Genomic DNA, 15,350 nt, shown 5'->3' on the forward strand with positions numbered 1-15,350 from the left:
AAAATATCAATTGCTCCCAGGTAGGTTGAGTTTATATAATAAAAATGACAATTCTACCCAAATCAATTTCTTTATTAGTGTCATAACACAAGCTTCTAAAAATTAGTTTATAGAGTTAGAAGAAATAATAACAAAATTCATCCGGAAGGACAAAAGGTCAAGAATATCAAGGAAATCAATGAAAAAAATGCAAAATAAGGTAGCCTAGCTATTCTAGATCTAAAATTATACTATAAAGTGGCATTCATCAAAACTATTTTGTACTGGCTAAGAAAAAGAGTGGTGGGTCAGTAGAATAGGTTAGGAAGTAAATGGCTGCAGTAATCTATTGTTTCATAAACCTCAAAACTCCAGCTTCTGGAATAAAAACTATTTGACAAAAAAAAATGCTGGAAAACTGGAAAACTAATATGGCAGAAGCTAGGCATAACCCAACATCTCACACTGTATACCAAGATAAGGTAAAAATGGTTATATAATTTAGATATAAGGGAGGATACCACAAGCAAATTAGGGCAGCAAGGAGTAGTTTACCTGTCAGATCAGATCTATGGAGAATGGAAGAATTCATGACCAAATAAGAGATAGAGAATGTCATAAAATGCAAAGTGTATGCTTTTGATTACATTAAATTAAAAAGGTTTTGTGCAAATGAAACCAATGCAACCAAGATTAGAAGGAAAGTAGAAAGATAGGAAACCATTTATACAGCCAATGTTTCTGATAAAGGCTTCATTTCTCAAATATATAGAGAACTGAGTCAAAATCAGAGGAACACAAATCATTCCCCAGTTGACAAATGAAGAAATTAAGACTATCTATAGTCATATGAAAAAATGCTCTAAATCAATATCGATTAGAGACATGCAAATTAAAACAACTCTGAGATATACCTATCAGATTGGCTAATATGACCGAAAAGAAAAATGATAAATGTTGGAAAGGATGTGGGAAAACTGGGACACTAATGTATTGTTGGTGGAGTTGTGAACTGATTTAACCATTCTGGAAAGGGCAATAAAACTTCATAGCCTTTGATCCAGCAATACTACTATTAGGTCTATATCCCAAAAAGATCATAAAAAGGGAAAAGGACTCACATGTCTAGACATATTTATAGCAGCCCTTTTTGTAGTGGAAAAGAATTGGAAATTGAGGGGATGCCCATCAACTGGGGAAAGGCTGAACAAGTTGGGGTCTATGAATGGAATGCAATACTTTTGTGCTATAAGAAATGAGGAGCAGGCAAATTTCAGAAAATCCTTGATTTACATGAAATGATGCTGAGTGAAGTGAGCACAACCAGAAGAACATTGTACACGGTAACAGCAACATTGTACAATAATGAAGTATGATAGATTTAGCTTGCCTCAATAACGCAATGATTCAATAAATCCAAAAGACGATGATAGAAAATGCTATCTGAATAGAGATCAAGGCATACTGTCTTCACCTTTCCCCCCTCATGGCTGTTCCCTAAATTAAAGAGCCCATTTATTCTTTTGTATCTAGTCATCTACTTCACTCTGTACAATTTCCCCAATTTCTGAAGAAATATAAGCTATCAAGTCAGATTATCTTTTAGATCAGTTTTTGATGGGATAGAGATAAACTGACTCCTTTAGAGCACATCAGGGAATGTGGTTTTTATTCTGAATTTCCCAAAAGAACTATTACCCCTTTGAGATGTGGTAGATAGCTCAATATCTCTCTTGAAGACAGAGTAGGAAGGAAAAGGGATATTGCCCAATCACAGCTCCTCTGGACACTAGGTTATTAGAGGGAAGTTAAGGTTCTCCTCCTCCTTTCCTCAATGGTGGAAATCACAGGATCTCTAGGATGGGCCAGCTTGCATATCAAATATGTATCTATTCATACCACTCACAGGTCAGCCAATTTATATTAGATGGCTCATACCCAGACACACTATATTACTCCTTGGTGAATGCTAGACAAAATGACCAAAGGGCATGCTACCCTACATAACTCAAAAGATAAGGCTAGTTCAGGTTTGTTAGGTCCTCACCTAAGAAGATACTCCAATCTTTGTGTGATCTTACATAAAATATTATATTTCTTTTAAGGCTAGCCAAGTTATTTGAGTTCATCCTAGGTTGTCCTAGAACATTGAATTAGGTCTATAATCCTCCTCTAAAGAACAATCCAGACATAAGTTCCTGATGGAAGCTTAAGCATCTTTTTAGGCAATTTTTCATTTGTTTTTTATGTAAGTTCAGGTCTGACCATTCCTACAATCAATCAATTTCATCGGTTCCCTGTCCACTCTGGAATAAAATATAAAATCTGTTTAGCATTCAAAGACTTTTATAACCTTTCCCTTCTTCTTGTTCCTTACTCCCTCTGATTTAGTCTATAATCCAGGGATACGAGCCTCCTTACTCTTCCTCACACAAGACATTCTCTCTCTGACCTCTGGATATCTTCACTAGCTAAACCCCCACCCCTGCCCCAGTTGCTATCACTGCATGACTTCTTCTAGCATCATTCAATAGTATGACTCAGAGAAGAGAAGGCAGACGTTGGGGATAACCATGGGTTGGGGCTAGGCAATAAAATATTGTTGGCTGCACAAAAGCATAAGGGATTTGAGAGTGGAGGACAGTGTACTATTGGACTTGTTAGCTATAGGACCAAAACTGGAAAGTGATAGCAAAGTAATGGCCCAGGAGAACAGAGAAAGGGATAATAAAGTCACTGGAGGTTACCAGTGGTATGAAGAGTAGATTTATTAGATGACAAGTTTATAATCTTCCTTTCCATTTGTATTGACCTGGTCTTTGTTCAGACCCCTGTTATATCATTCCTAGATATTCTAGCTGTCCCCTCCTCTTTTCTCTAGTTTCTCTCCTCTAATTCTTCCTTCACTCTGGCATCAGAGCATTATTCCTATGCACAAGCCTTACTTACCATGTGTAATGTTAAGGGAATTTGAAGATCTTCCCTGCCCATTAACAGACACATGGAGCCCTGGCCCAGAACTAATCAGTCTCTGGGCAATAGGGAGTTTCCAATTAATTGCTGGAGCCCTTGGATTTTCAAGCTCCTCAGCACTCAACGGATCAGATACCATATCTCTGTTACATATTCTGGGAGTTAGGTGGTTTGTTTTGGAGGTTTCTGCTTATGAGAAGAATCTTTTGATTTTTCTAGATGGGACTCTGAGTAGCCATTTGTTGAGTCCCCTCCCCTCCCCACTACTCAGATGTGGGTGTTCCCCCATCCGATAGTGAATGAAGGTGGTTGTATTACTTTGATCAGACACTGGGAGACTTGTCTGTCAAATCTCTGTGCCAATTTATCTGCTTGTATTTTCTCTCCATTTTCTCCATGTTCAGGCTGTTAACCTTTCCCTTGAACTAGTGAATGTAATTAAAGTAAGATTGTTGATTCCTTTAAAGGTTGCTTTCCTTTAGGAAAGTAGATCAAAGAACCTGTGTTAGCAGGTCATACTGTGTGTGCTAGGGTATTTACTGTTACACCATGTAACTCATCTGCTCACAAACTTTCAGTAAATCCTCATTTCTTAGCAAACTAAAATATGTATCAGCATTGAACGACCTCTACATATAGCTTCAAACTATGATTTTTCATAATACTACCCTTTGTGCACACTGTTCCAAACTTGATTCCCTGCTGCTATCCTGATATTCTGCTAGCTCCTACCTCTTTGCCTTTTTGCACAAAATCTCCAACATTTAGAACAGATTCCCCTCTTCCCTTCTTTTGTTAGATACAGTTGCATCAAAAGGTCTTAGTGGGCTTCTACAGTATCTTTCTTGCCTCAGTCTTTTCAGTTGCCTTGTTCATAGTTAGAATCCTTTGCTTGTATTCATTCAACCTTACTGTAAGGGTAGGGTTGTTATGATGTCATCTCAGAAGTATAGTCACCCTGAGAAAAAGGTCTTTGTCCTTGGTCTCTTTATTTATTCTTTTCTCTTCTAGGAGAAAGGAGTGTCTAATCCTATGAGTTTTTAAAGCTTAAGAGGACTCCCCCACATCTTGATGCCCTAGGTTTGTAACCAGTGCCCTGAGAAGGAACGAGGGGACTTCAAAAGTAAATTTCAAGAATAAGGCTAGTGGTAGCAGAGAAGAGGACTCACTGACAGTCAGACTGCACCTGAAACTGAACTTGGTGGGATCAATATTAGGTAGGAACCCAGCTTAAAGTCTGCACTGACAAGTGTTCTTACAGTATCTTCAAAGTAAATATCCTACTACAGAGGTTTATGTTAAAGGATTAAGTGGTGGAAAATGGCTCTTAACAATGGAGGGAACACAACCAGTGGAAACTGGAGCTCTTGGCTGTAGAGGAGAGACATTCCCATCTTCACTGAGGGCAGCCTTGCTCCCAGAGGGGGAAGATGGAGCAGTTTGGCTCTGGGAAAGTGAACCAGGGTATATCGGCTATAAAAATCACCTCACTTAAGACTCAGAGCAACCTTGTGAGGTAGGTGCAACCTCTATTTTACAGATAAAGAAAATGTACCTCAGTCATACAGTTACAAAGAATCAGAAGCAGAATTTGAATCCACTTTTTCATGAACCCAGGTCAAACATTCTATTACACACACACACATATATACACAAGTGTGTACATATGTATATTGTGTGTGTATGCACAGACATATAGTATAGTATAAATATACAACATGTACATATACTACATATATACACATACACATACATACCCTATACACATAATTACACTAGATTTGTTATAGCTACCTACTTAGAATTAATGACATTTTTATAATTAATCAAGCTCAATCTCTACAGCACTAAGAAAATGGTAGGTTAATGAAGAAAACAGAAGACATTTCCTTTGAAAACATTGCCACATTATGACATTAAATCATTATAATCGTAAGATTTAGACCCAGAAATGATAATTTTACAGATGAATAAACTGAAACCCAAAGAGATTAAGTGGACTGACTAAAGAGATGAAAGTTACACCAGGTCTTCTGGTTCCAAATTCAGTGTTTTTCCCATTATACTAGGCTGACTCAATTCACATATCCTTTCTTTAGTTTTATAAATGTAGTCATCCTACTCTTATTCAGCTTCTGTATTTTCCCCCTTTTTTAACTCATAAGAGAGGAACATGAGCTTTACATAAAACTGCTACATTCCTAGATTTATGCAGCATATAGCTTTAAGTAGAGGGAGGGAGACATGGAGATCCATTTTTTGAGTTACTCATTTTGCTGTATTTTCATTTTCTCATCACAATTGTAACTGCTCTGGCAACTAAACTGAGAAGATGAGTAATACATTCTAAAATGCTATACATTTCTGATGGAAACTTTCAGATATATATATTTTTTTACTTCAAAGTAACTATATTAGCCTATGCTGAAAAACAGAAATGAACACAATTCTTGGTTTAACAGCTAACGTCACCAAGGAACTAAACAATAAAGAGAAGTAAAGATTATATACACACACACACACACACACACACACACATACATACACAGATATGTTTTAAAAGGATTTTCCTCAGCTGTCTTATATGTGGAGAAAATATTTTAAAGGCATATGATATTTTTCAAAAAACAAATACTATAAGGTATATTGTAAGTTTTATTATGTTAGAGAGGTAGAGGGAGTTTCTAAGTTGTATTTACATAAAATGTTGTTATAATAACACTTTTTCATGATTTTGTAAGAAGATGCTATAGACTGGGCCCACGCAAGAAAGAACAAAGAGAGAAAAAGTTCTTTATGTATATAAATATTTGTAATATTTCTTTTTGTAGTCCCCAAAAATGGAAATCATGGATACACCAATCAATTGAGGAATCATTGATTAATTTGGGGTATATGAATGTGATGGAATACTATTGTGCTTATAAGAAATGAGGAAATGGATGATGTCAAAAAGACATGGAAAGTCTTATGTAGATTAATATAGAGTGAAGTAAGCAGGAGGAGAATGATTTATATGATAACACTGATATTATAGAAATAAAAATTTGGAGAACTTATAAACTGATGAATAAAATGATCAAAAGTGGAACAATTTATACAATAATAAGCACAAAACAAATAATTTTGAAAGTTGTAAGAACTAAGATCAATGAAAGGACCATTCATGATTTCAGAAGATAGATGATGAAACATTATTCATGACAGGGAAGTGATAGATTCAGGGTGCAGAATGTAATGCAACCATTGAAGGAACTTGTTGTGCTTGACTATGCTTATGTTCCAAGACATTTGCTCCCTCCCTCCTAAGAGATTGGAGGGGAAGAAGGGAGAGAAAATAGATTTGTGTTCATTAAAAAAGAGACGTGGGTTTTTTTTGGGGGGGGGAGGGCAATGCTACAAATAAGAAAATGGTGCATGTACATTCAGATAAAGTTATACATTATTCATTCTGCTTAAGTGTTTTAATAAAAGAAACTTTTCATGAAATGGGAGAAATATGTAAATGTAATGTAAAAACCAAAACATTGATAAAACTTTAAAAAATGTGCTTTGCTCATAACAATAATATGAAGTAGTTATTGTAAGCACTATCTCCATTCTACATATGAGGAAACAAGGTCAGGGTGGTTGTGTCTTATCCACCCTGACAGAGCTAGTAATGGAAAGAGCCAACACTTAAATACACATAATTGGACCAGAGATATAGCCTAGAAGGGGGTAGTATTAGGATTGGCACAAGAAACACAAACTGATTATGAGACAAACACAGACCTTCAGTGAAGGGGAATGGATTGGTAGGGGGGCAGAGATAATGAAGTACTACTCACAACTATACACACACACACACACACACACACACACATATGTATATACATGATATATATGACATCAACCTATGTCTTCTTCCAAATTCAGTACTCTTCATTCTTAATCACAATGCCTCTCACTTATAAGAAAAATAAAATGCAGACATGTAAATCGTTAAGATAAAAAATTAGAAATACTAAAAAAAATTATGTTGTTAAAAATAGACCTATTATCCCTCCATACTTTTCAAAAATACTCCATTTAAATGAATTCACAGAAACATCTATACGTGAATCATCAATATAGATGAAAATTGACAGGAAAAATCTTTTTATCTATACTTTCAACAAATATTTATCTGTGGGAGTAATTATTTCAGGTCAAGCGTTTTTCCACATATATATATATGTATGTATGTATATATGTATATATATGTATGTGTGTATATGTGTATATGTATGTATGTGTGTATATGTATGTATATATATGTATATGTGTATGTGTGTGTGTATATATATATATATATATATATATATATATATATATATATATATATATATATATATATATATATATATATAGTAAGAATAACAAGGTAAGAAGAAGAACCCAACAAGGCTAGGTGCTATATTACATATAATTTGGACTCTTGCTCAATCTCCCTGCAAAAATTTTAGATGTGAAAGAAACTGAATTGAGTTTGAAGTAAAACAAATATTTTGATGAAAATTTTTAGTATGCTTAGAACATTAAAGTATATAGCATAGACTATTGATTTACTAAAATACTTTTTAAAAACTAACTCCAGTTTATAATCGCAAAATGAAAAAGAATTATTTAAGTAGGATTCTTCATTAAAAGAAACAGATTATAGAATTCCTGTATTCTAAAGTGTAAAAACAAATGAAACATTAAAAAAATGACAAAAGAATGTATGCCCCAAGGAAAAAGTAAAAATAATTTGAGATTTTTTTACTGGAATTGCTAGAAAAAGACTATATTTTGTAAAGCTGGAAAATATACTGCTGATTTCCTTTGTGAGCTGTAGAGTTTCAGAAGATTATAGCAAGTAATTATTTGTAGAGCAAAGTGAATTTTGACATTCACTGTTGAAATTTTCATCAGTATTTAAAATGCATTCAAAATTGAAGTAAAATTATGAAAGCCTAAATTATATGACAAATCACATATCTTAAAAATCCATCTAATCAATTTCTCCTCTTATGAAAACCAGAGAACAGTTTTTATTACCTAAAATTGATCATGGATCAAAATGCTCAGTATTTTGTTTTCTGATATATCCCACCAAAAGGTAAAATGAAGAAATACTTACACAAAGATTATATAAAAGATGTATACAATAAAATCTTAGCATTATTGTCACTGTACACACATGTCCAGAAATGCCAAATACATTTCAATATATTCATTTATGACTACAGTTTCTATTTACATGCAGCTAGATAAACTTTGTTTTCTATGAAGTATATTCTGTTTGAACATGGCAGGCTATCTTTTAATATAAAATGAAAAAAAAACCTTTGTATTCCCCCAAAAGTTTTTAAGGATTATATATTATTATAACTAATAATGATAAAAATAGTTTATGTGCGTACAGCGGCATAAGGTTTGAAAAAACTTTACTTATATTACTTATATTAGAATCCATGATTTATCAAATCATAGAAATTAAAACTAAAGGAACATTACAGATTATCCAATTCCTTCATGCCTTGAATAGCAAATAAAGAAATTGAAGTTCATAAAAGTTGCAACTTATCATAAACTGCACAGATAGTAAGTAAGTAGCAAAGCCCGGATCTGAACTTAGATCATTAAACTCAGAATCCAGTACCCTTTCTATTACTTCATCCTGCCATGTTATCAATGTGAGCAGATCTCAATAATACTTCCTCTTTAATTTTTACTAGTTTTCCATTCATATTTCTTTTTGACATCTTTCTATTTGCTGAATCAGACTAATGGCTACAAAGACAATGTTCTTTTCAAGAACATCCCTGTTTTGTAGATTAGTGAAGAATATCAAATTCCCAAAGTACTATTCTGGCTGTGTCTACTCAATGCACCTAACAAAGCTTTGGGCACTCAAAATTTGATCAATAAACTCTTCATTTTATAAAAGTGCAACAACCAATTTGAATGATATTTTCATTGAACCAACCAGTTGCTTGGGTGATTTGTACTTAAAAAGAGGTTGGTGACTAGTTAGAGTCTCATAAACTAAAAGAGAAATGTAGCACCCAAGGTCAACTCAGCTTCCTTTACAGAATCCATTGCATAATACTCTAATTCCAAAGATAACAGGTACTATTTGATGGTGATGATGAAGACTTAAACATGTCAACAATTACTAATGATCATGTTCCATGGATTGAAATGGTCAGAATCCTGATTCAGAGTTTACTCATTTCTCAAAAACACTTCAGAAATATAACTAGAATCCATTTCACTCTGTCGTCCAGAAAGAAATCTGAATAGATTCCATATACTAATATTTTAATAAAAAATCATTGGTTTATTCATTTAGCTTTACCTGAAACTGTATGGTCCTTAAGGTCTCTCATTATTTTTATTCTTGAATGAGGAAAGATGTACTGTGTGGGCTTCCCATTCATCTGAGAAATATAAGACATACATGTTACAAAATGCATAATCTATTCAAGTAATACTGTCATACACACATACTGTGTATGTATATATTCCTGGCTAAATTCATAACATCATTCATAAGTCAGTAGAAAATGTATTAGGTTTGAGGCACAGCTTTGCAAATTATTCACATGATAATAGAATTTTTTGTTGTTTTTTTATAATGAATTATATTTTGGAATTTTTTTTAGTACATGATAACTTTGTTAATTACAGTTTGTCCTCCTTAAATAACACATAATTGTGCTAGATTAGTGTATTTTTCCTGAGATAATGTTGATTTATTACTGACTTAATAAACATCCATCCCTAAACAACTATTAAGAAAATAATGACAGAATGACTTGACGGAAGAAATGATTGTTAAAGCTTTTACTTGTCTACTTTTGATCTCGGAAAGTGAGATGTTCATGCAAATTTTCTTAATTTTACAAGCCAGGAAGTAGGACAAATTGGGCTTCTGCTACTACCTACCTATTGCTAAGTATATTCAGATAATTCCCAAACTTCTATTTTTTTTTTGTATCAGCTTCTTTTCTGTGTTCTATGTCTGCCTATCAGATCTAGATGAAAAAAAGCTGTTGGTGGTAGCTTTCACACTAAATCACAGAGCCAGGATACACAAATTCTTGCCTGGCTGCTAGAACATTTGGTTCACTTTAATAAGATGAAACTCAACAGGTAGCCATATCAAGGCACATGAGCGTTCAAAAGATCAACTTCTCAAGTACCATATCAGAGTGGCACAATTAGACATCACTGTGTCAGAAAAAAGGGCTGTAAGTTTAAGCAGTTTTCAAGATCAGTGAATCAACAAAATGCCATACTCCCCAAAAAGAAGTTAATGTAAACTTGGGCGGCAAAAGAGAGAACTCCAAGAATCAGAAGGTTATCGTTTCAAATAGCATCCTGCTCTTAGTGCCACTGTCTTGGCAGAAAATTGATGTCAGAGAATTTGCAGGAGGGTGAAAAGCCTAGAATCCCCATCATATACAGCAATTTGTAAGACAGTGGGGATCTTTCGCCTGCAGTAGAAAAGACTGGCAGAGGGAAGATGAAGAACAGCTATCTTCAAATATTTGAAGATATGGAGAAGTTATTAGACATTCTTATTGACCGAATAAAACAGAAGCAGAAGCAATTAAAGAGACAATTTAGCCTTGAAGCACAATTTGGGATACTCAAATGTGAAATGGGCTGCCTTAGAGACTGGGTCTTCTTCCTTGGGGTTTTCAAACAGAGACCAAATAACCACTTATTAATTATTATGGAATTACAGGATCATGTTATAGTGAAGATTCTATTTTGGGGGGGAGACTCATGCATTATGTGACCACAGAGGTCTCTTCCCACTCTGAAAAATTGCATAGTCTTATGAAAACTCATGGATCATCTCTTTGGGGATGTCCTACTTGTTCTCAAGATCAATGTGTCTTGAACTGAGGTGATAATATTTTTCAGTTATCTGACTTCTTTTTCCTTCGTGTCTCAAATCCAACCCATTGCCAAGCCTTATCACTGTCACCTCAAAAACACTGCAAAATCAATTCCCTTCACTGCCACAATGACAGTAAAGGCCCTCACTACACACTACCTGGATCATCATAATAGACCTCTAAGTCTTCTCATGAACAATCTTCTCATCTGTTTTTCATGCCATGTCCAGACTGTGCTTGGTACATAGATCCTATTTTACTTGTCTGCTAAAAAGTCTTTATCATATCTATTTTTGGGTTAGTAGAGTTCCAGGGCTTGTTGCTTGCTCAGTTGTTTCAGTTGTGTCCAACTCTTTTGAGACCCCATTTGGAGTTTTCTTGGCAAAGATACTCAAGCAGTTTGTCATTTCTTCTCCAACTCATTTTATAGATGAGGAAACTAAGGCAAACAGGGTTAAATGACTTGCCCAGGGTCACACCGCTAGTGTCTGAGGTCATATTTGAACTCATGAAGATGAGTCTTCTTGACTCTAGATTCAGCCCTCTATCCACTGTGCCACCTAGCTGTCCCACAAAGCAATTAGATGTAATTAATTGCAATATCAACTGTGAATATAAATTGAAATTTTTTGGAGAACCAGGCATCCACAGAGAATCCTTTCACACAGACGTTACACAAGGCTTCTTTCCTTAATAGTGGTGAATGGCTTCCATGAATAGATAGAGATCTGCTGAATGTTGACAATGAGATAATTGCTGTTTCTACTAACACACATAGCATTGATCATACATCATACATAGGTCTACTGTTCAAAGGAGTCATCTCAGAGTCCTACTAGATAACTGCTTAAGTTTACAGATGAGAAAACTGAAGGCCAGTATGGATGAGAACACCTGTCTTCCATCTTCAGAGCCAGGGCTCTCTGCTGTACCGTTTCTAGACTTTTTGAGCAGAGACTTCAAGCTTGAATTTTGCTCCACTGACTCAGATGTTAAAAACAAACTGAAACAATGACACAGGCAGATCCCAGATTTGTGCAACTTTAAGTATAATTGTAAATATTTGATCTGCTATAGAAAATCATCTTCAAAATCCTGCTTTTCTTTGAATATTGTCATCAAAAATGCCTACAAAACATGCATGAACTATCTTGAGAATAACTTCTTAGAGAAGAGAAAGAAAGGTTACCTCCCCCTACACACACCCCTGACCGCCAACTTGAATATAGCTCCGTTGGAGAGAAAGAAAATGGATCTATTTTCAGTTACTTTATTTTTTGTTGATAAAAGCACCATCTATAATCTTTTCCATTCTTTTGTAATCATCCTGTCTTTGAGATATCTTTTTTAAAAAAATCAATCCCTGAGTCTCATTTAAGTAATGTCACTTCCAGCACAATCAGGGCTAGCATTCTTCTTAAATTCAACTTCTTAGCTGTCCTTGTCACTTTTTTCACCTTAGTACATTGGGTACTCAGGTGGTAGAGTAGAAATGGGATGGTTCCATTATTGTCATTGATGAGCATAGTTCTCTGTATAACCACTACCAAATGCATTAGATTTTCTGTTTGCTGTACTCCTTATAGTTTCTTCTATAAACACTCTCAAGATGATGACCTGGCTATGCTGGATTGAGTACCAATCTCTCAGACAGCTCACTCAGTTATTCTTCAGTCTGCTTGCAGTTTTCCATAATCTGTTATATATAAAAATGAGCTTGTTGTTGAGGGCAGTAAGCATTTGATGACTGTGGTAATTTCTGGATATTTTCTCCAATTTGGGTAATTTCTGCACGTTCAAATTATTTTAAAAATATGTTTGTTTCACCTCTTTCAAGTTGAAAGTTTATTAAACAGGTTGGGATAGAGGTTCTATATTTTAAAATACAAAGTCAATTTCACTGTTACATTTTGTCATATCTAAAAGCATCAGATCATATTCTTTTTAAAAAAATTAATTTGTTTTCAGTTTTCAACAATCGCTTCCATAAGTTTTAAATTTTCTCCCCCTCCATCTCCCATCCCTCCTCAAGATAGCATGCAATCTTATATGGGTTCTAATCAGATTGCATTCTTTTAAAAAAGTTTTATTGAATCCTTTTGTTTTTATATCACAATCATTTCCAAATATAGTCCTCTACCTTTTACCTGGTGACCTTTCTCTTTTAACAAATAGCAAAAAAAGAAAGAAAAATCAATTAAGTAAAACCAGCCAATATAGAGATTATATCTAAAAGAACATGCAACATTTCTGATATCATACATTCACAGTACTTCACCTTGCTAGAGATAAAAAGAAAAAGAAAGGAAGGAAGAAAGCACATTTCCTAAACTTTTCCAGGGACAAGTTTGGTTGTTAAAATTATACAGTGTTCAGTTGGTTTATTGTTCCTATAATTTATGTTGCCTTAGTTGCGTATGTTTTCCTTTATTTTATTTCACTCTACATTAGTTCATATAAGTCTTCTCATGTTTCACTGAATTTCTCAGTTCATCATTTCTTGTGGTTTCTGGTTCTACTCTTGAAAAAATACTCATGATCTATAGGCATGAGACATAATTAATCTAGTTAATCTTTTTCATTTTGTTTTTAATCTCAAATAACATTTACCAATATAATTTTCATTATCCTAGCCTTTGCTCATTTTCACAGGAAAGTCATTACGTTTTATTGTTTATGAAGGCTGAATGTGGAGGTTTGTGTCAAGCTCTTCATCCAATTTTTCTGCTTCATCCTCTATTATGCATATAGGCGTATAAGCTATAATTATCTTTCTAGAAGTAGGTATACTTAAACTTATGATCACTGCAAGTCAAGATGACCCGTGAATTGATGTTCTTCATCGAAACTCAGCACAAAGTAAAACCAATTATGTCTTTTTTCTTTCCTCAAAAAAGCTTGGAAGTTACTCATCTATTTGATTTCTTTATTCCTTCTCATTTCACTTACAGTGAAACATCATAGTGAATCTATCCCTATGTACGTGATTCATTTTTGCCAGTTTCATATAAAATTTGGTTTTTGGACAATAATCCCAGATTAACAGAACTAAAAATTAATGATTTTAGAAAATAATAATAGCTGACATTTACATAATGCTTTAAGGTTTGCAAAGAGCTTTTCATATATGATCTCATATGATAGCTACTAAACATTCATAAATTAGATACTATTATTATCTCCACTTAATAGATGGGCAAAACAGGCTAAGAGAAGTTACGATGTCTTGCCCACCATGGTCACAATGCCAATAAGGTAGCTTTAAAATTTAGGTATTCCTGATTCTAAAGCTAACACTTTCACTACCGTACTGACCATCTGGCTCTTTAGAAAATATAAGAGCTGCGTGATTCTTATTATCTCTTACCCTATACATATTTCGCCATAATGATTCTAATATTATGAATAGTTTATTACATAAGAATAAAGGTAATTTGTTTCTTTTTTATTAAATTTTGTGGGTCAAATAGGACACTCCCCTCTTTCCACCCTGCAGTGGTTATCCTCATAGAGGTAAATCTCTAAATTTTCAACTTAGATAATCCCAGAAGACTATATAGTACATTAATAGGCTCATACTAAAAATCTTTCATTATTCCTATAAATCAAACACAGTTTCTGCTGAAATAGCAAAGACTTTGTAAAACCACCAGAGATACCTTCAGTGATTTTTTAAAGTTCCATAGATCTTGGCATTTTACTCATTTTACTGGCAAAAGAGACACCAAAATTGTATGCAAATACATGAACCCTTCACTCATTCATGCCTTCTTGTATTCAAAAAGGTATTAATAGTGTTATCCATGATATAGTGTAGATTTTCCTTAAGATAGAATTAGAAATTCATAAAGCTATTGTAATAACTGTGCAGTTTCTTCTGAGAGATTTGAATATAAGAACCGAATTGATTGTGCTATTTTTGTTACTACCTGGCCAAATGAGTTATCAAAACAAGAACAAATAAATTAAATAATGCAAACTTCTACATTTTTAATAGAGCTTTGTTCTCCTAACAATTTAGTGGAATAGAAAGAGATACGAATATGGCCCTTACTTTTAAAAGAAAACACTGACTTATCAATATACACAGTTCTCTTTAGTATTTTGGGGGTTTCTCTTTAGGAAGATTTTCTCTTTTGAAAGTTACTATAACTGCATTTTACTATTTAAGTTGGTAGATGTTTTATTACTGACCATTAAAAATTGTATTTAAATACACTGTGAATGACAGATATGTACAACTTAGATCAAAAGGGAGATACACTGACCAGCATGATTCCCAAGTCAAACAAGAACTGAGTCACTCGGAGTGTGACCTCAGGAAAACGATGTGACCCAATTATCCTTATGTGAATTGACTTCAATCTGAAAACTGACTACATTCTGGATATTAAATGTTTGTTGCCTACATTCCATTTTTAGGAAAGAGCAAGCTTAAGTAGTTCTCTAAAGACAATGAAAAACAGAAATAAGTAATCAACA

General features: G+C 34.0%; 1 protein-coding gene across 1 annotated transcript in view; it reads right to left on the minus strand.

The window, feature by feature from the left end:
* Nucleotides 1–15,350, minus strand: part of PCLO (piccolo presynaptic cytomatrix protein) — a 558,031-nt gene that overhangs the window by 194,140 nt on the left and 348,541 nt on the right. The window contains 1 exon segment of the mRNA XM_072653223.1: nucleotides 9,317–9,398. Within this exon segment, the coding sequence (XP_072509324.1) occupies nucleotides 9,317–9,398 (82 nt within the window).

This window comes from Notamacropus eugenii, chromosome 3 (genome assembly GCF_028372415.1).
Source record: "Notamacropus eugenii isolate mMacEug1 chromosome 3, mMacEug1.pri_v2, whole genome shotgun sequence".
NCBI classification, from domain to species: Eukaryota; Metazoa; Chordata; class Mammalia; order Diprotodontia; family Macropodidae; genus Notamacropus; species Notamacropus eugenii.